The sequence below is a fragment of the Drosophila virilis genome, chromosome X (genome assembly GCF_030788295.1).
Source record: "Drosophila virilis strain 15010-1051.87 chromosome X, Dvir_AGI_RSII-ME, whole genome shotgun sequence".
NCBI classification, from domain to species: Eukaryota; Metazoa; Arthropoda; class Insecta; order Diptera; family Drosophilidae; genus Drosophila; species Drosophila virilis.
The window spans coordinates 8,080,970-8,103,604 of record NC_091543.1 but is presented as its reverse complement, the minus strand read 5'-3'; the positions used below and the strand labels follow the sequence as shown (position 1 = coordinate 8,103,604).

Sequence of the window (22,635 nt, the reverse complement as noted above, 5' to 3'; positions counted from 1 at the left end):
GGGCTGTTAGGGGGTATGACACAGAGAGAGGGCGACAGAGATACAAAGAGAGAGAGAGGTGGAGAGGGGCGGGGTAGAGAGAGTAAAGGCGCACACTTACCCAGTAGTCAAACGTCGGTCTCGATGCTAACAGCCAGCGCATTGTTGTGCCTCATTGTGAGACTGCTTCCAGCGCTGCCAGTTGCCGCACTGACGCTTACTGTTGACTGCAGCTGCTTGAAGCCATTCTGCTGCTGCAGTTGCAGTTGCTGCTGCTGCTGCTGCTGCTGCTGTAGTTGTTGCTGCTGCTGCTGCTGCTGCACTGGCGGCGGTTGCAGCTGCATCTGTGTGGCTCCCAAAAACGGAGCTGCTCCACTGCGTCCAGGATGTGTTTCAGTTAACCCTGGCGTCGATTCAACACCATCGTCCAAATCCATCATATCCGATGAGGACTCGGACAACGATGATTTCTTCAAGTGTTGACCTACTTGTGGTTTTATGCATTTGTTTAGTGTTGATGTTCAACGTTGTTTGATCGTTGTTGTTGTTGTTGGTTGTTGTTGTTGGTTGTTGTTGTTGGTTGTTGGTTGTTGTCGCAGTGTTTGGTAGTTGGTGTTAAACAAAGTGTTCGTGTGCGCGTATGCGTGTGCGCGTGTATGTGTGTGCGTGTGTGTGTGTGTGTGTTACAGTGATTGACGGTTGACGGATAGGCATGGAGGGAATTTGGATTCGTTGGGTTATACATATACAGAATTTGGATGCGGTTACGGTTTCGGTTTCGGATTGTGGGACATTTGAGATTACAGATAATTGTTGCAAGTTCAGGTTATCGATATCGATAATTATCGGATTCGCATTACGATTTAACGGAATAAAGAGAGAAACAAAAAGAAGAGAGAGAGAAGAGAGAAAGAGGAGATCACACATACAGTTGTAATGTATTAATTACAAAAATGCTTTTTGTTGTATTTCTTGTTACACACAAAACACGCAGTACGTGTAAGTACGTATTGTAGGTCGATACAGTTGCGCAGAGTTGCCACCGGCGAGCGATCAGGCGTTGCCACATGGCAATTCGCTTATCGAATTATCGATAGACAACTGACTGGCGTTCACATTTGGCAACACGGCGTGCGATGATGCGTACGTTTTGCAATACGGCCAGCGCTGCCAGATTGGTATGAGGCGTGCTGCATGCGGCCAGTACGGCAACGCCGTCGCATCAAGCGTTTTTATATAATGCCTACGTTTCGTTTCTTTCTTCGTAAATGTTTCTATTTTTATTCAAACTGGGTTCTGTTTAACAGTAGATATGCAGGCGACTGTGTCTGTGTGTGTGTGTGTGTGTGTGTGTGTGTGTGTGTGTTTGTGGGTGTGTGTGGGTTTGTGTAATGTACGAGTGTGTGACAGGTGTTTGGCATATAGATGTGTCTGTGTATGTGTGTGAGCGTGTGTGTATATATGTGTGTGGCTTTACTTTGCAATCGTCCAGTCGAATGTGATTGTGATACGAGTAGAGTGGAAGATAACGAGGCACAGTGCACATTTCAACTTACCTAATGTACCTGGCAAATATGGACAACTAGTAACATGATTAAAGTTTTGGCTCTGCATCTCCTCCTGATCCGTTTCGCGGTGATAGAAGTAATTGAAATTACTGACGATAACCGGTACGGGCAGTGCGATTGTTAGTACACCAGCAATCGCACATAATGATCCCACAATTTTGCCCCAAACGCCGACGGGTCTGTATTTTGTTTAATTATCGTTTATCGATATCGATATCAATTTCATTTCAATTTTGTTTCGTTTCATATTTCAATATTGCATATCGTGTGTCAAACGAATTTCAATGCGTTTCCGATTCCAATTTTCGTTTATTTCCATATTTTTAACGGTATTTTTTTTGTGGCGTTTTTTTTTTTGTTTTTTGGTATTGAATTGAATTTGCGAGAGATATTTTTGTTATGGATTTTAATGCGATCGTTTTTTTTTAGATAGTTGGGTTTTTAAACGTTTTTTTTTTTTTTTTGGTTTGGTTGTAATTAAATTGGTTTAAGGTATAGATATATATATAGATATATATATTTATATTTATATGTATAAATAGATTTTATATTTTTGGATTTTTGTTTGTTTGTTTGTTTTGGATGATGCGAGCGATGTTATCGAACGAACGATAAATAAAATGAAAATACAAATATATAAGAAATGTAAAGTAAAACTATCGTTTTGTTTTCAATTTAAATTCTTAGGTTATGTTTGAGATACAGTTTTTTTTTTTTTTTTAATATATATATATTTTTTCTTGTATATCAGTGATTGCATTATAGAATATGTACGTATACAAGTACGAGCATATTTGATTATAGGCAATAGCAGTAGAAACAGTAAAACGAAATAATAGTTTAGCAAAGAGTACTCGAAATTAGGCACAACACTTAAAACGAGTAGCGTTACGAGTGGTTTTTGTGGTTTCTTCTTTTTTTTTTTGTATTTTTTCTTTTGTTTGTTTTTTTTTTTTTGCTTTGGCTTTGGGTTAAGGTTCTCTATACCATTTTTTTTTTTGCTTTATAAGTATGTTAGTATATATATATATATTTGCTAAGACGGCAAAGTTGCTGTGTGTGTATGGGTGTGTGTGTGTGCGCGCGTGTGTGTGTATATATATACATATGCAGACACTCAAACGAATGTTGCATAGTGTGCGAGTAAGTTACACAGGTGCACAGCGTGTTAAAGCGAGTGCGAAGAGTTCGAGAGACAGAGAGAGAGAGAAAGAAAGAGTGCGAGAGAGTGACAGACAGAGAGAGAGAGAGAGAGAGAGAGAGAGAGAGGACAGCAGAAAGTTGTGTGTGTGTGTGTGTGTGTGTGCGTAAATTTCTATGTGACAGAACTACTCAAAGTTAGGCGCGACAAAGGGCAGGGGCGTGGGCGTGGGCGGGAGCAAGTGGCGAGCAGCGGTTGCTGTTGCGGTGCAGGAGCTGGGGCTGATTGTTGGGCATAGTTGAAGGCGTTGGATTAGGACTTGACGACTTGGGTATTAGGAACGGTCACGGTTGAATAACTTTGCGCGCATATGTGTGTGTGCGTGTTTATGTGTGTGTGCCTGTGTCTATTGGTCTGCTGTTTGGCATAGGGTATTCAGTATATCTGGCACATGCAGCATGCGTTCGATAAGAGCAGAGCTAAGAATATTGCGCAAAATGTGTTATCGGTATCGGTATCGATATTAGCTAAAGCCACGTCCCAGCAACTTTAGTTGCCTTAGGGGCGTGGCAAGCTGCACTAAATACGCAACTCTAAATAGTACAATTACTTCCTAATGCAGTGTATAAATGTTTGTGTGCATGTGTGAGTCTGAGTCAAGAGTTGATGAAAATATCGAGTAAAGTTATCGATAAGTAAACACTGTATCGAAAATACAGTGTAATAATGCATGATGTAGCTGTATGAATGTGTGTGTGTGTGGGTGTGTGTGTGGGTGTGTGTGTGTGTCTGTGTGTGTGTGTGATTGGGTGTTACTGGGGTTGGACTTTTACTTGTTTCTTTGTTGGGTTTTATGTGAACTAAACAACGACACAACGTTACATTGATAATGAATAGAAAAACTGTTTAAATTTATAGAGCTTTTCTAAGCATTTTTGTTCAATTGCGTTCACTTTAGGCAAAGGGAAATTTGCGTCACCAACCAGTTTGGGGGCAACTGCAATTGTTGCCTTTGCCTAAGGTTGTCGGTTAACGGAACCAGAACAGAACAGAACGGTACGCAATGGAACGGAACGGAACGGTAACAGAACACAGTGGCAACAAAAGATATAAGTAGACAGTTAGACAGATAGGCTGTTAAATAAGTGTAAAGATCTGACAAAGAATAACAAAATGAAAAAATGCCTTGGTTTTTGTAGGCTACCGAGGTACGCTACGGAACGAAACGAAATGAAACGATATGAAATGAAACGAAAGAGCGCAGCGATTCAAAGTACGTGATAAATTCGCAAATCAAAACTTGTACGCATAAAGCAAATAAAATGTAGTTCTTTTTCGGTTTTTGTTTTCGGATCAAACGAGTATTGCGAACTTTGGTTAGTATGTGATAAGAAGAAGTAACTAAAAAATACTTGGCGAAAGAGTTGATCAGTAAATGACAACACTTCAGCGCAATTAGCACCGCACATTTAACGAACCAAAAACTTAGAATAACGAACATAAAACTCAGAAACGATAACATAATCATAATCATAGTAACATAAACAGAATCGTAATCAGAAAAGTTAGAATTGTAATTGTATAGATTTGCATACGTCATGTCACCATATCCAACGGTGGTCATGGTAACGACTGCCCACCAAAATGCATCGGGTATGGACTTGAAGAAGGAATTTTCGCTTCCAGCTTCCGCAAAATAAACCGCTGATGAGAAGAGTACGACGCCTAAAAAAATTGATGGGAGAAATTGCTTTGCATTGGTTCCGACTCGATTATTTCATAAACATAGCAGTTCTTCTTTTTTTTAATATGTTTTTTTTTTCTTTTTTTTTCTTACTTTTACATATTATATATGGTTTTTTCAATTATTATTAAAATTGTTTTTTTTTTCTTTTTTTTTTTTTGTAAATCAAAAAACATTTGAAATAAAAAAGAGTTTTGTAATTTAGCTTTGGGTGTCGATTTGGCTTGGCGTCCGGCAAGTCCTTGTCTGTAGGAAAGTCTCAGGCTGGATACGTATGAACGGTCCGGCAGGTAATACTCTCTTTGTGTGTGGCTGTGTGGTGGTGTGTGTGTTGGTATAGATGTGTGTGTGTGTGTGTGTGTGTGTGTGCGGTTGTTTGTTCTGTAGAACGTGCTATACAATGTGTTAACTGAAAATCTCAATTGCGGACAAAACGGAACAAAGTGTGCAAGTGGAACTGGAACCGGCAACGGCAACGGCACCGGCACCGGCACTGGCACCGGAACCGGAATCTAATGGCGTTAACAGTCATTTCAGCGTTTCCTTTTTTTGGTGGGGGGCACATTTACTGTGTCCCCCCCTTCCACCGCTAAGCTGCACAGCATTGTGTAGCACGCTTTTCAGCTGGATTTCATAATCCTATTAAAAATAGTTTTCGGATTCTATTCGCAATCTTGTGACAATGCGAAACTGAGCCGCGGCATTCCCAAGCAGAAAAAAACGAGTGGGCAATTAAATAAAATCGGTTTCTGGTGTGCTAAGCCCTGGGCTGAGAAATATGGTGATATCATAATCTTAAAGCTAAACGACGAGGACGAGAATGAGAACAACAACGACGACGACGACGGCGACGGCGACGACGACGATGGCGAGAATTCCAAGTGCTGGATAGATCTTGTTTTTTGTTTTCTTTTTTTTTAATGTTCTATTGTTTATGTATGGTATTCGACTAGTGAGTGGTTTATTATTCTGCTTGGGATATTTTGAAACTCAAGAACAGAATCAGACAAACGAATGAAGAACAAGAGAACCGAAATGCAGGACATGCCAAAAAAGTTCACATAACACAAGATCAAAAGAACAAGTTCAAGAAAAAAATAAACAAAGAAAATAGAAAATATAATGAAAATAGTAAAATGATAAATGAAAATAGCGCATAGCTCATGAAAACGTTAAGTAGAGGAGGGTAAACGATGAGGACATCGATAAAAAGGGGCACAAAGAGCAGGAGAGAGTGTAAAAGAGAGACAGAGACAGAGAAAGAGGCAGAGAAAGAGCGAGAGAGCGAGAGCAAGAGAGAGCGGTTAATAGGGCTGGATTACAACAACGCACGATAACACAGGACGTCGATGCAACAACAACTAGAAACAGGATGAAGAGCACATTAATAGGGATCTATACAAGGCACAGCATATACAAGTAGATACATTAATAGATAGTTACATATAGGGTACAGTTATAGATACAGAATTAGCTTAGCTGACTTGCTTAATACACATAAAAATGCTAAAAAGTAGTGGGTATATATTCAAGACACATAAAGTATTTATATACATTTTTTGTGGAGATCTGCTGTCGGTCATAATTCCCAACTATTCCAAAACTCAATTGAAATAATCTGCGTGAGAGAGCTCTTCGGTTGTATGCAATGTGGAATGTAACAGAGTCATGGAATTGGCATGAAGAACCGAGCGGAACGTTATGGAATTGAAACACTCATTTATACAAAGTTAACAAAATGAAAAAAAAAAACACATTTTGAGATATACAAAATAGTCGATGGAGTATGAACACAAGTTTGCTCTATGCTTTCACAGAGAGAGAGAGAGAAAGAGAAAGAGAAAGACAGAGAGAGAGAGAGAGAGAGCCTTGCACAAATGCACAAAAAGATGAAGTAAACATAGTTAGAGCGGGACAGAAACAGTACACAAATACAAAAGCACTTGTAAATAAACATAAAGGACATAAAGATAGAAAGAGACAGAGAAAGTGAGAGAGAAAAATTAAAGAGAGAGTGAGAGAGAGAGAGCGACCGATAGAGTAGTCGTAGCGCTATGTTACATGGAGCAGTTAATAACTTGGTTAGTTGAGTTGATACACAAATTAGGCAGCGCAGTTGCGATTAACTTGTTTGGTATTTTTTGGTTGGTATTTTTTGGTGTGGCATTGGTATTTTTTTTGTTGTATATTTGCTTGTTATCATTGGATTGATGTAGATGTAATGTAAGTTGTACCTCATATCACCATATCCCACCGTGGTCATGGTCACCACAGCCCACCAGAATCCGTCGGGTATGGACTTGAAAAAGGAACTCTCGCTGCCAGCCTCCGCGAAATAAACCGCCGATGAGAATAGTACAACGCCTGGGCGCAATTTCAAACAGAGATCAGCGTTAGATTAGTTTCAATTTCATTTCATATAATATATACATAAATATTTATTGGATGAGTTGAACACAAAGAAAAAAAAAAAAAAAACGAAACAAATATATTTATATATATATATATATAGAAGAGAGAGAGAGATAGAGAGTAAGAGTGAGAGAGGGAGAGAGTATTTCAGTTAGTTTTCTGCTTGGGTCTGAGCGCTTATCAAAGTACGTTCCATCTGCATGGGGCAACTCTTAAAAAAGATCTGTTCAAAATGATTTGCAATTTATGAAAGGAGCCCCAAATATTGTTCAGTTTAGTGTACACAGTATGCAAGGGGTGATCGACTATAATATCATTTAGATATACATATATGATGCTATTCAAAAGAGTTTTAATACTCTCATAATATGCGTTATAGGATTATCAAAAATATTTGAATATTATTGATTTTTTTTTGTGTTTATATTGGTTAGTTATCATATTTATTTATATTTTTATATTAATCTGTGCAGAAACTATAAGAAAGGTGTTACAAAAAGATATTGCAAGTGATAAAACGTTTAAAAAACGGGGTGTAAATCACATTATATAGCAGTTAAGTATGTCTGTGTCTCAATTGTATCAGGTTATATATGAGTATATAATTGGTTAAAATTTGTGTATTGTATATATATGTGTGTCTGTTGTGTGTGTGTGTTTGTGTGTTTTACATAAATAGTTCGCAAAATATTACAAATCGAAATAAAGGGAAATGCTGACAACGACAACGACGTCTTCGGCTTAATACCGAAGTTCCAATGCACAAATGTTGAGATCGTGGCGAGTTTTTAATCGAGCGGCTCTCAACATTTGTGCAACACTACAATTCAGCGCACTAGGCAAACGAGAAGTTATCGATCTATCGATAAATCGATTTAATTGCCCTTTTTTTGAGGTTAGGTTAGTAATGCTTCTAGATTGTTGCAACTAGCTAGTATTTAATATGACGCTATGTATTTGCCATTAATATTTAGTATTTGATGTTGTTTTTCTTTTCATCTTTTGTTTATTATTGTAAAGATAAACAGAAACTAGCTAGTTGAGTACTTTGTACAATACGAAATACATACATTATATGATATATTTTATATATATATATACTACACTACAGCAAGGCAAATGGTATACGAAATATGAAACATATGGGGTAAAAACAAGTAGTTAATATGCTTCTGTGTACAACGGCCGCATCGATGAAGATATATCCATAAGCGATCTAGAGTTCCTATAAAGTACATATATGAGCACACGTTATGATTACTGTAGAGTTATGCTAAACTAATTTAGTTTGTATGCTGTTTGATATCATAATAGATGCATGGGTACATAGGAACCGATCTACATAGCAGGCGCTAGTACTTAACTAACTAACCTGCGATACGGTGTTAGCTATAAGAATCAACACAACAATGAAAATGATCTAAAATTTTAACCGGAAAAAAAAAAAAAAAAAAAAAAAAAAACAAAAACACAGATAAAACTCCACCCAACGCAAGGCAATCAATTTGAGAAACCTCGTTGGAGAATTTTGTACAATTTGGTTTTTTTAATATACACAATATGTGGAATATATATATATAGATGTACACATTATATATATATATATATATATCATATATATATACATACCTAATGGTTAGAGGTTAATAAGTTAACAGATACAACAACAAACTATAAACGAAAAGCCAAAGAAACGACATCAAAAACAGCGTAGATGAAGTTACGTTTACAAATACGATAACGATTACGATAACGAGTACGGTTACGGTTACAGATACGATAACGATTACGATTACGGTTACGGTTACGGTTACGTTAACGTAATGCGAAACAACTTGATTATGTTAAAACGTGAACAACAATACAAAATTTTTATATATATGTATATATAGGTAAGTATATGTTTAAAATAGGTTTTTTTTGTTACTATTCATTCTTCAGAAACTTTCATTTATTTTCTTTTTTTTTCGCTATCTAATGTTGCTAGTATTTTTTTTCTTCTTCTTGGACAATTCAACGCAAAGAAGTTTGCCAATTTTAAGGCATATATGCGCAGTTTGTGCAAAAAAAAAAAAAAAAAAATAAAAGAAAACATAGATGTTCTCTTATCTAAGTTTGTACAAAGAAACGCAGAAAATATTTATAAATGGAGTTGAAATATAAAAAAAAATATCATATGAATGATGGAATGATTGAATGAACTGCAACAAAATACGCATGAACCTTAAAATTGCCAACGACTTTAGCGAGTGGGCGTTTATAAAAACCATAAAAATTGCGTTTTTACACTGTCAAAGTATATCAGGAGTAATAGACTAAAATTCGAGTACATTGACATTGTTTTATTTTTCTAGCCAAAAGACGATGAAAACTTTTTGTTTATTTCTCTCTCTATATATATATACACATATGAAAATATATATATACATATATATTGTATATATCGATTTTACTGTTACGTTTACTAATACCAATACTCTAATCGGCCAACTAAATCTGATCCGGACCCAACAAAAAAAAAATGGATATATGTATATATATTTGTATTAACTGTCGCATATTTTGCAGGTATTACTTAAGCTAATTAGAAGACGACAATATTATATGGTAAAAATACGTAGTGGATAAGTACACATACATATACATGTATGCATGTACATATATAGGCATGGGTATTACGCTCTAAGGGCGCCTAGGTGTATGCTGCATCCGGGTTTAACTAAATAAGCTATACGTATTATGTAACTAATTAGTTGGTTTCTCGTTTAGTTTAGTTTAGTTTATCGTATATATCGTATATATTGTATGGGCTTGTTTTATTCTTGATGGTATTTTCATGTATACGTAAAATATACTGTAATTGTTAAGGTAATTATTAGCATTAACTAAGTAGATGTAAAGTATATTACTTTAATGTAATGTTTACTTCAGAGTTATGGATCATAATATTTGGAGCATAGATATAATATTGATTATATATCATATGGAACCCAAGTAAGTTAAAGAATATGCTGAAGTGACTTCAACGGTATGTGGAATTTACTCAAAAACTGACCAAAAAAATAAAAACGGAAAAGATCAGTCTAATGATGATCTTCAATAGATGAAATTGAGCTCTGGGTTTTTGATTTGGGTAATTGAAATGACAAATGAAAATTGTTTAAAAAGCATATAAGTTGGCTTTGTATATATTTATATTCGCTCGATTTTCTATATTTAAATATATTGAGTATTTGGATTTTAAGGAGTTTGGTTTTTTTTTTTTGAGTATCTTTTTGTATTTGTTGGTATTTTGGTGTTGTAAACAAATGGTGAGGCGCTAAAAAATGTGCTGGCTGTTATGTACTTAAATTATATAATGTATATCTAAAATATTACTTTTTTTGTTGATATTTTTTTATAAGCAGGAGTTCTTTTTTGTTGTTGTTGTAAACTTATGTGTTCTGCCTAAAAGTTTGGTCTGTCTGAGTTAAGGAGTTGAGGTTGTTGTGTTAAGAGTTGCGAGTAGAGTTAACAAGTCGTTGGTCGTAAAGGTCGTTGTTTATATCAAAATAAATTGATAGATTGTTTGGTACATACTTGTATGTAAGTAAGCAGTTTTATAGTTAGGTGTAAAACATGGTGTATGTGTGTGTGTGTGTGTGTGTTGCGTGTGTGTGTGTGTGTGTGTGTGTTGCGTGTGTGTGTGTGTGTGTGTGTGTTTGTGTGTGCTAGTTGGTTTGTTTGTTGTTTGTAATTGGTTTGTTGGCCGCTTTGTGGTTAACTTACCTATAAATAAGAAAAATATAAGTAAACCTAATTCCCGCATTGAGGCTTTCAGAGTTCGTCCTAATATTTGTAAACCCTTCGAATGCCTAGATAACTTAAATATTCGAAATACTCGAACTAATCGTATCACTCGTAATATTGCCAAGGACATAGCCTGATTCGATGACTTGTCCTAAAAATTTATAATTATTTATAGATTTGTAGATTGATGTATGCAACAGATTCAGTTAAGTATTTCATTATGTGTGAGTATTTATATATAAATATATTATATATGAGCAGTATATATAAACATATACATATAAATAATAATAAATGCACATATATATCGTATAAAGGCATATATATATATGTGTGCATAATTGATTATCTATATATATATATATATATCTATATATCAGTTTATGTATGCGTGTGTAAGACTGTGTGCAGCAGGTTTTCATTTGATTCGTGTCAAATAGTTAATTTTAGTTTCAGTTAGTTAATAATATACAACAATAATTCGTACTGTTTTACGGATATCACAAGAGCACTAAGATAGGCATTTTATAGGTAAGTATCAAGTATATATATTACGTAGGCAGAAGCATTGCTATCAAATCATAAGCTGATTATATATATAAAAATATATATATATATTCTATATATATGCACATGTTCAATGTTTGTCGCAACTGATTTGATCACATCCATATATGAAAGTAGAATTTGCATTTAAGTAGAGAAATCATAAATTTTAAAGCAGGCAATTTGTTTTTTCTTGTTACTCATATAAACAAAAACATAACAACGCGACGAGTTTTAGAATTTTTGGTAATTTTGTTGTTTATCAAACAAATTAGTAATAATACAAATATTTATTTGTTCATATACAATGTACATGTTTGTAGCAGTAGGAGTGTGTGTGTGTGTATGTGTGTGCGTGTGTGTGTGTATGTGCGTGCGTATGTGTGAGTGTATAATTTAGCATTACAGTTTTGGCCAAACAAAAATCTCATACCTGTGGACTGACTGGCGCTTTTGGAAGATTTAACGTATCCTCCTCTTCGGCAACGACAGTCGCTAGTGTTATAAAGTACGGAATGATGGCGATTATGTCGATAACATTCATGACATCCCTGCAGAAATTTAATTTGTTCGGACATGCGAGGAACCTGCGCGGGCGCAACACAGAAATAAAAACAACGCGATATGACAGAAACATAAACAAGGAGAAACATAGAGAGAGAGAGAGAGAGAGAAAGAGAAAGAGAGTGAGAGAGAGAGAAAGTGAGGGAGAGAGAGAGAGAGAGAACATTTGAGCCAGAGACAAACAGAGTAAGTTCAAGAGTAATACAATGAGAAGGAAAAAGCGAAAAAAAGAAAACGTACAAATATTGCATATATATATCAACATGGTCTATCAATTATATGAGATTTATTACAAACTAGGCGTAATTGATTAATAAATAATAAAGTTAAATGTATACCCCAAGGCTGCTAGAGCTTATGGCCTTTAATGTAAGCTATAAAGTTGAAGATTTTCATCGTTTCATATTTATCAAATTATGTCTAAAATCGAGTTTCAACTCCGAATCCACTTTAACTCAGAGATTGGCAGCAAAAACATATTTCGCTGAAATTCTTTTCTTTAAATCTTTTCTTCCTCACAAATCTTTTCAAATTCTAAGAACAAATTCTTGAATGATTTTTAAATTAAGTTCAAGGCCAACAACTCGAAAAGACTATCTGCTGAGAGACTTGTTTAATACATTCCTGAACCCAGATTTGAATAATTCAAATATGGCTTCTTTCATATAAGTTTATGCTATTTGCTCCTGAAACTGTTTTCTTCTTCTTTAATTTAAACCACTTTAGTAAAAGCAATAGCTTGTTTCAGTTAGGGCATCTCATCTGATAAAAGATTCAGCTCATTCGGTTCAAACGCGATTTGAAAGTTGATCCAGAAGTAGGACTAAGAATGCGTTATATGAAACGAAATAAATCTAATAAACGCCCCAGGCTTTCAAATGTGCCTAAAAATCCTTACTGATTAAAGATTCCCCACACAGACTTAGAAGCTAGAGCTTATATTGTAATATAAAGTATTAATGCTCATACCTGACAGTTAGTTCAAATGTAAACCAAATAATACATAACGTTTCTATAAGGAAGAAGGGATCTGTGATGTCAGGCACCTCGTCTTCCTCGATTTTTGTGCCATTTGTTGTTGTATTGAACACCTGGAAAGAAGAATTACAAATGACAAAAATAAAAAAAAAAAACAAAAAAGCATTTAAAAAAATGATATCACAGCTCTGTGTATATATATGTGTATATATATAGTTGAGCTTGGATTGGACTTGGCCTTGGAGAAGTACGCACCTTGTAATGCTTAAATTCGGGTAATGTTTCTAGACAAAATATAACAATTGATAGCAATATAACAAATACACTAATTATGGCTACAACTCTGGCGGCTTGCGAGCTCTCTGGGTACTCAAAGAGCAGCCAGACTTTTCTTTGTTTCTCATTATCCGGTAATGGTCTTTCTTCCTCTTTAATAAAGCCTTCATCCTCTCTGCATATAAAGATAATAGAAGATCAGGTAAGCTTATGTCAATTAATGTGTATGTTTGTGTCTGTGTGCTTAAGTTTCTTATGTGTGTGTGTGGAAGCTTTAAGTATCTTATAGATTTGTTTTTCATTTGGTTAGGCCCTAAGCAGCGATTTGGTTTGGCAGCCAATTGGGGAGCTAATCAAAATTAAGTGTTGGCAATCGTTAATCGATATCGATAAATGGCAACTTAAAATCGATAACATGTGAAGATTAAGTAGATTTCTATTGAAATGATATTTGAAATGAATCGAGAGTTAACTTTGATTCGTTGCACAAATTGTCACCGGATGAATTCCTCTTTGTTCTCTTTGGCATCTTCCTCTTTAGCAGCTGAGCCCCGCCTGGTTCTGGGGCTCATGCTGGGGCCTACACGGTCCGGGCACAGTGCCCCCCTTTTTCTGCCGTATGAACAAAATTTTAAGCTGGTGGTCAAGTGATTAACAAGTGATTCGCCAACGGCCTTCAGGTTTCATTCTCTCGTTCGTTCGATTGTCCATGTCGCTTACTGTATGTATGTGAGTATGCGTATGCGTATTTGTATGTGTGTGTGTGTGTGTATGTGTGCTTCCTTTGTTTTGTGATAAATGCAATTCTCATGAAAACCGCAAAATATGTAAAACGTTCCATAAATGCCGACATAAGTCGATTGAATGAATAACCACAAGTCAATAGCTATGTCCATAAAACCAATAACAAGAAGAACAAAAAGAGTGGTATGTGCCTGTTCCTCTGCCTGTGCGGGTGTGTGTTTCTGTGTGTGTCTGTGTGTTTTAACTATTTGCTCATTCATACAATGAAGTATGAACACAATATTGTGGCTGCCAATTGAATAAAGCCATAGGAATTGGGTAATCGGAATTTACGTAGCTGAGTGAAGGGCAAAGCAGTCGAAGGGGAATTCGAGTTTCATAATCCAGCTGCCATGTTTTATGTTTTCCCCCATATTCCACTCCTCTTTCACAATGACTAAGGGTTTTAGGTAAGTGAACAGGGGGTTAACAATTTGTTAAGGCCATTTTATTCAAGTTAAATGTTCCACACGTAATGTTTCAGGTTTTACATTTTGCCTGCTCTTCAACAACAAGGGCTGTTGGACAAAGCGTTTGACAAGCAAGACAATTGGATTGTTCCTCTTCAATGTTTTGATTGTTTGCATAACGTTTTACCATAAAGTATTTAAGGTATTTTTGAATGGAATATGAAATAAATTTGCGAGTTGTTGCATTATGTTTCATATTCCACTTACAAAGTTATTATATTCCAAATTCCATGCTTATTTTGCAATGTTTCATTTTCCATCTTGCATGTGCCATCTAACATGTTCCGTGATCCATTTAATATTCCTCATATTCTGCATAACTTGTTGAGTATATTGCTATATTTTTATTACTTAATATATTCCATATTTTATATACCATAACAATATCGTGAATGCCATGTTTCATTGCCCATTTCGCATATGCAATGTTCCATAAGTCATTTTCCAAAGTCATGTTCCATATACCATGTATTACATTTTATATACCATATGCAATGTAGTCAAAGCAATGTTTCATTCACATGTTGCACATGCTGTGTTGCATATGTCATGTTCCATGTATCATATTTCATTTATCATATGCATTTCATATGCAATATTTTGTATACAATGTTTTGCGAACCATGTTCCACATCTATATACCATGTTTCATATTTTACATATGTACAATTAACGATGTCTTCTGTGCAGTGTTTCATTTCTCACATTCCAACTGCCATTTTATTTGTACCATTCTCTTAACACCATGTTTCAGATGTCGTGTTCCACATACCAAATTTTACATGTCATGTTTCATATGCCACATTTCATTCATGCTGATGCCATGTTCCACAGCCTAAGCTTAATATTGCAAGTTGCACAGGTCTGTTGCTTACGCAATTGTTTCAAAATTAAATGAGTTACTAAAGGAATCGGTTCGCTTGAACTAGTTCATTAGCAAATGTTGTTAAATCGACGAAGGTCATGAATACTTGTTTAGAATGATAGCGAATGCATTAAAACTACAACTTATGTTTATGTGCAAGCTAAAGTACTATATTGGTTACATAACATATCTGTGTGTCTGTGTGTGTGAGTGTGAGTGTGAGTGTGCGTGTGTTTTGCGTTTGTGTCAGGTGTCTTGGTCAGGTGTCTACGTGCCGTGTTGCATGCCTTGTGGGTTGGGAGCTTGGTTCAACAATTTGCTGCCGCCAATAAGCAAAAACCAATTCGCGCTTTGCTGCATTTCAATTAGTATTTGTATTTGTTCAGTATTTGTTTTTCAATATCGGTTAGTATTTTTTTGTTATATTTTCGTGTAGTTTTTGGAATTTTTGGATTTTTTTTTTTTTTTGTGGTAATAATTTGTGGGGCAACAGGCTTACCTGAATTTATTAATTGCTTGATCACCTAATTCATAAAATTTTATTTCTTCACTAAATACGTCTAAAGGGACATTGACCGGTCTCCGTAGTCGGCCACCTGTGAAGAAACGGTAAGCGCATCATAATTGCAGGTGAGCGTGTGCATGTGTGTGCGTATGTGTGTGTATTTGAGAGAGAGTTGCATGTGTTTGGCATGTGGTTAGGGCAGTTTGGGGTCAGAGAAGAGAAGAGTAAAAGTGGAAAAAACATTAGCAAATTATTCGTTACGTTTTGATGCGAATAGAGTTTTCTGTGAATGGCACTCACTTGGCATTCATTTGGGAATATGCTTACCACTCTGATAATAGTATAAAATCGCATCGAAGCTCGGACGACTACGGTCAAAAAAATATTCATTCCTAAGCGGGTCAAAGTACCGTAATCTCCGAGCTGGATCCCCAAGCAGTGTGTCCGGGAATTGATTTAGCGTACGCAGTTGTGTCTCAAACCTTAACCCGCTTACCTAATCAATATATAATGAATAGCATTAATAATCACACACATATACATTATTTTTATAATCAAAAGCGCATATTTACATTTATAACGACTCTCTCGCAGAAATCATGATCGTGAGGAATGGGTTCAAAGTGTTGTGGTCCGCCACCAAAGCCATGACCAGCCCCCCCTTCTTCGTCTTGACTGCTCAATTTGGGCAAAGACCTGTAATAAAATAAAACAAATCAATACAAATACAACATTAATAACAAGTTAAGCTTAAGCATAAAGAACAATCTTTATTAAAAGGCAGCATTTCAAAATACTTTTGAGCACTTTTGATATTTCAGCATTTCTTCAGCTGCTTTTATATCATCCCAAATCAATTAATTTAAGCATTTGACATTTCAAAAACTTGATTAAACAAAGTAAAACATTTTGTCCTGTTATTTGTTTAAGAATGTGACACAAAGAGAGTATATAAAAATAATGTGAGCATGTTAATAAGAAGAAATACTGGAAGTGTCAGATATAGGGAGAGTAAGTGCACGGCCAGAGGATTCATTAAGAATGTGACAACAAAGCGGAATTCGTAAATCTAGGCGCTCTTGAAAGAGCAATTGGAAGAATGCTAAAGAAAGAATTGTTTTTGTACCTTTTCGAACAGACAAACTAATATACCCGTTAGGACTTTATAAACTAGTAAAAATCCTTGTTCCTCACAACATCGTTGCCGTGATTGTGCGTGGTGGCAACCACAAAAAGTTCAAACAAAGGTTGCCACAGTTAAGTAAAATATGTGACGCATATTTTACTGTTATTTCCCGTTAACCACAGTTGTCAGTCCCATATTCTACAGTTATTGTGATCACTGCAACCCCAAAAAGTTCAGCCAAAGTTGTCACAAAATAACATAAATATCTCGCAAATTAAACTTTTATTGCAAGTGATGGCAGCCCCAACCAAAAACAACCGGAGTTGCCACAGTCGTTCTCGTACTCGTATTATTGTAGTCGAACTCCACAATGACAAAGCTTTGCAGGGTATTTTAGTTGGTAGACGACCTGATGGCGCTCGAGCCTATTGTCATAAATTAGAATTTATTTTAAATAAATTGTTTATGGAATTAAATATGCAGGAGATGCATTATGCAGCAAGCAAATCAAATGCTGAGCTCTAATCGATATTTGATAATTGGTATCTTTTATATACCAAGACTTAGTGTTTAGTATTTTGCATTGGGCATATAAATATATATAAAGGTTGTGTGGCAAGCCGCTTGTGGCATAAAGGGTCCCATTCAAAAACCATTTAATGCGCATTCAACTGGCGGCAAATAGCAATATTTTTTTGGCCCAATGCCCTGCCACACGCCACACATCGTAGAAGCATCGTAGCAATCGCAGGTCGGAGTCGCCCCCGCGGCTCTACAGGAAGGCAATAAATGTTTACACATGTAATTGAAATTTTATTACAATCACATAGATACACACACAGACACACAGATACACACACATAGTCACCCACGTGTGTGAGTGTGAGGCGTTGCATGTGAAGAGGCGCCATCGCTGGCAGAGTGCCCAAAATGACAGCCAAAAGCATTTTATGCAGCGTTTCGCCCTTATCGCTGATGTTGCCAACAAAGTGCAGCTGTTTTTTTTCTCTCTGCATTTTTTTCCCATTCGAATACCCTGCACACATTGAAGGGTTGTCTCTGCCACAGAAGACTCTTAAAGTAACCAGATCTGAAGATTTCTCTCCAAACCTAAAACTGCGAGCTTAGAAGTTGTTCAGTTTGCTTGTTGAAGAGCTAAGCTAATTGTGAAACTTTCATTTTTGCTTACCTATCGCTTTTTTATCTTCCCAAGCGATAGTTGCACGATAGCACAGCGTCTTAGGTTAAGTGTTGGCTTCTTTTCAAGCCATATTCTGCCGTGTGGACAGGACGAATATGTTGCTCGACCGGAGCGGCTTTGCTCGGCGCGCCAAAGATAAAATACACTCGTAGCCAAATGTCTAAGCGAATCTTTTATACAGATTCTGTATTTCCGACTGATTATTCCCATAGAAGCCATATGATATTGAAGTCTGTTATGATAAGACTCTGCGACGAAATTGAAGCTCATAATTGCCAAGCTAGATAAGGATACGAGCTTCTTAACAAGTAAAAAAGGTTTTTCATATAGAACTCAATTCTCAGCCGATCCCATCTATGGCAGCTATTCAATATAGTGCTCCGATCTGGCTAATTCCAAAATAAAAACTACAGCAACAGCAAGATATAGCTCTGGCTTCAAACCTATAATAAGGATGTATATATATAAATAGGAATATATATATATATATAAACGTATGAACACTTAAAAGGGTCACGGATGCCTTCAATTTGATGAAGGTATATTTAAATAACAAATAAATGGCATTTGCCAGTCGAGCATTCGAGACTGCTTTTTTTTTTTTTTAGCTGTCGAGGCGTTGTTGCATGGCATGTTGCCTACTTTTTGGCGCCCGGCATTTAATTAAGCGTGTAAGTGCACGGCAGGCGGGCCAAAAAATCCAAGCAAGCCCGCAGCCTGCCAAAGCGCCCAAGCCCCACATTCCTCCCATCTCTCCCAGCCATCCTACCCGAGCGAGCTGTCTTCATATTTTTTGGCCACATAATTGCATATTTGCTGACGAGCATAGATACACGGTTCGACCTGGGGGGCTTACTTTACGTGCGGGCGTGCTGGGGGCGGGGCCACGAAATGTATGTGTGCTTAATTGAAAGGCCGGCCAAGCGAAGGCGAATTGTTGGCCAAATGCAACGTGGACTGGGCCTTCAGTCGAGCGAACGCGACTCAATTGACCGAACGCCGCGGCCATGTTGCATGCGACACGAGCGTTGCATGACGTCAGCGTCCGTCTAACGAGTATGCCTTTTATGTTACCAGAAGCGGAATCTGTGCATATGGATAATTAAACATGGGCGACAGTGGTCAGGCGCGCACACACACACACACACACACACACACCAATTCGCATTCACAAACACACACACGAAATGTCAACAAACAATTGAAGTTTTATGCAAAACGCCAACACAAAACAACTTGGCGGCAGCTGTGGCTATGTGTGTGCGTGTGCCTGTGTGTGCTCAGGTTGAGTATTCATTCACACACACACTCCTTTACACACACAAACACACACACACACCAACAATGCGGCCTGCCTTTGTGTGTTTATCCATGCAAATTGTGAACTGCAGCTGTTGCGCTCTCACTCTAGCATACTAGACATACTATGTGTGTGTGTGTGTGTGTGTGTGTGTGTGTGTGTGTGTGTAGGTGTGTGTATATGGGTCAGCGGCACGGCTGTGACGTCATTGTGCAAGCATTGTGCCACACCGTTTGTCGACCTATTTACAAGCCGGGCTAACACTTCCACTTGCGCTTCCACTTCCACTCGCCATCGCCGTTTGCTTTTACACGCCGATTCGCAATTCGCATTCGGATTCGCATTCGCATTCGGATTGGGATTCGGTTTCGGATTCGCAGCTGCACTTCCGGTTGTGGCAGTCATTGCATAAGCTGCTGCTGAAGTTCAATGTGATGCCAAAGCCAAAAAGTCAAAAGCAGGTCGCAGCTCATAAATCTTGTGGCCAGCATCTTGGTGCATGCCGCTGTCCGCTAAGGAGTACCGCCCAACGAACGCATTCCCCCACACCCCGCTCAAACACCTTCACTCTCCCTCTCTCTATCTTTCTCTATGGGTCGCTGTCTCTGTGTGTGTGTGTGTGCTCTTGTCTGTGCATGCCGGTCAAGGCAACTCGAGATATCTGCTCTCGCACTCGCAGTCTGTCCTCAAACACAGTTGCCCCGCCGCCGCCCCCTGCTATCGCTAGCCTCCCCCCTCAACAGCCTGGTTCGACACGTTTATATTGCAGTTGACTCTATTTTTAGCCCATGTCTTCGCAGAGCATATACATTGTGCATGATGTGCACATTTCTGATGCTGCGGCACGTTCTGTTTCCGTTTCCTTCGCCTCCTTTTATTTGTCTCCCTCTCTACTTCCCCCTCTCCCAGTCTTTCTGCCTTTCTTTCGCTGCTGTGGGGCCAATTAATGGCGAAAAATTAAATGCAAATGCGGCAGCACCAACAGCAGCAGCTGCAGAGAATGCTGCGACAGTCGCGAGCCAAATACGTGACATCAATTTGGACAACTTGGCCCCAAGAGCCTTGAACTGGCGCATCTACTTAATCGAGTGCGAGTGCAAGTGTGTGCGCTTGTCCGTGTGTGTGTGTGTGTGTGTGTGTGTGTGGCTATCCGTGTGTGTGTGTGGCTGTATGTATGTGTGTGTGTGTGAGTGCCTGCCCGCGTGTGTGTCTGTGTGCAGTTAATCAAAATCGCTGACAATAAAAACTGCTGCAAATGGCAATCATTGAAGAAGAAGATAAATCTATTGCATACCCTCAGGGGCCAGCAGTGAAAATATCATAATCTCAAGATATTATATAGTATAACAGAAGCAATTTCTTAAATTACTATAAAATAAGCTATTTTCCATATTAATAGATTTTTCGATTTTGCTTTCGAATCATGTCTGCAGACCCAAAGAAAAATGTACGGTGCTTCGGTTCACTTTAAAGTGTGGCTCGTAATTTTTCACATCTGTAAGCTTGGGTTTGGTTTCAATTGATAGACAATTGTAGCTTGGATTCGGAATCACAGCATTGTTTGTCAAATTTCTAGCAACTATTATATTTATGTGCACATTGTGCCGATGTGTATCGATCGATATATATCGATAATTCAAATCGATTAATGGTGCAATCGTAGATCTCTTCTATATCTATTTCTTTAACATTTAAACATGCAGCCATTTCGAGCTAAAAGTTTTGGTGCACTTAAAGAGAAGCGCTTCGCTCGGTGTATTTTGATATGCATCTGGTGGGAATGGGAATTGCAATTCGATTTTTAATATGAGTCCACGTGTGGCAGTGTTGCTGCCCCATGTTGAAAGTAGCCTTTGCTGTGGCATGCAAATAGATAGACAGACTGTGTATAAGAGCGAAAGAGAGAGAGAGAGGCAGGCAGGCAGCCAGAGGAAGCGACAAAGAGGAAGAGCTGCGGCAGACTGGCGTCGCGTGGCAAGTGCTGAAGACAGCGTTGCAATCAATCGGGCAGGAATCACGGCCAGCAGAGGCGGCAAATTATGCAAATCCGGCTTTAAGCTCGGGGCCTCTATGCCACCAGAGGAGGCACTAGTTGTACACATGCCCCAACCGCCCCCTCCGCCTATGCAGCCCCTCCTCCAACGGGAGCAGCTTGGTTGTTTTGATGTTAGCTGACCTTGGCCAGCGCAACTTTGCGTGCACAATTCGTGTTTGCTGTTATTTTTGGCAGCAATTCTCAAATTGTGCGGTGGCCAACATGCAAGCGACGCTTGTTGCTATTGTGCCGCCAGGGCCAGGGCAGGTGCGGCACGTGCGGCAGGCTAGGCAGGTGGGCGGTTCGAATCCTCTGTACACGTCAGGCATTTTAAATGTGTTCCGCTGTGCCGCCTTGTTGAAACTTTAGCCCAGCTCGTTTATTATCCAAACAGCAAACTGATGGCGACTAAGGCAAACGTGTACAAATGCATGCAGCGGGACGGCACGACTCACTGATACCCTCTAATTACCCAACAGTTCTGTTATGCATAAATAGATTTAATACGCATGCCTGCTTAAGACCTGCCCGATGACGAAGCATACGCTCTTAAGCTACCTTTGCTTGGGCTTTTTATAATGTACAGGGTATACTGACAGCTAAGCGCGCAAGTTACAAACGAAGCAGCAGAATGTATCTTCGAGCGAAGCGTGTTCAAGTGTGCTTCAGCCACGGACAGCAGTTGTCCTTTTCCCTTTTTTTTTTGTTGTATCTTTACTTATTTTATTTTCTTTGCAATTCTCTCATACATTTATTTTATTTTTCCCTTCTTATATCCTTTTATTTTTTTGTTGGCAACTTCACGGATTCCCTTAAGTGATGTAACTGCTGGCAGTCGGTCTTTGGGCTGCCCTGTTGCCAGATGCCTAAGTGCAGAACGTGATTGCAGTGCGCTGGCATAAAAATGGCTAATTGGATTGCTAGAGAGTTCGATATGACCGGGCTATTTCGGTGATATGCAATCAAGCTTAAAACTAATTTGATTTTCGAGTCGCTAAAGTGCCATGTACGGTGCAGTGGGCGGTGGACGGTGATTGGGGGCGGCTTGACAGGCTTAATTTGATTAATTAAATTTCATCGATTAATTAACTATTTGACAATTAGTTCTGTGAGTTGTTGAAAGCTACGTCGATAGCTTTCCAGTTTTTTATCGTTGACATCTATCAATGGACAGAGTTCGGTTGAACTGGGCCTATTCGCTATTGCGCAATCAAGTTTAAAAGTAATTTTATTTTTGTATAGGGGCACGTTTTAGCTTCAAGTTGATTGACTTAATTTTATCGATAAATATCGAATATCGAATTGTCTATATTCAACTATTAACTGTCTGTTGCATATGCTTTAGATAATTAG

At 37.9% G+C, this 22,635-nt stretch overlaps 1 protein-coding gene across 13 annotated transcripts in view; it reads right to left on the bottom strand.

Moving 5' to 3' along the window:
- The window catches only part of Sh (Potassium voltage-gated channel protein Shaker), a 182,827-nt gene that overhangs the window by 8,659 nt on the left and 151,533 nt on the right, over positions 1-22,635 (bottom strand). For 5 of the 13 annotated variants that reach the window (XM_070209040.1, XM_070209043.1, XM_070209031.1 and 2 more), the window contains 10 exons: positions 16,193-16,316; positions 15,948-16,116; positions 15,615-15,711; positions 12,977-13,172; positions 12,713-12,834; positions 11,613-11,766; positions 10,613-10,784; positions 6,667-6,796; positions 1,536-1,726; positions 101-466 (listed from right to left, as the gene is read on the bottom strand). In XM_070209040.1, the coding sequence (XP_070065141.1) occupies positions 108-466; positions 1,536-1,726; positions 6,667-6,796; positions 10,613-10,784; positions 11,613-11,766; positions 12,713-12,834; positions 12,977-13,172; positions 15,615-15,711; positions 15,948-16,116; positions 16,193-16,316 (1,714 nt within the window). In that variant the 3' untranslated portion in view covers positions 101-107. Of the gene's footprint in view, positions 1-100; positions 467-1,535; positions 1,727-4,283; positions 4,414-6,666; positions 6,797-10,612; positions 10,785-11,606; positions 11,767-12,712; positions 12,835-12,976; positions 13,173-15,614; positions 15,712-15,947; positions 16,117-16,192; positions 16,317-22,635 lie in introns of those variants that run through there. The other 8 variants (XM_032440610.2, XM_032440607.2, XM_002056968.4 and 5 more) reach the window with 4 other exon arrangements.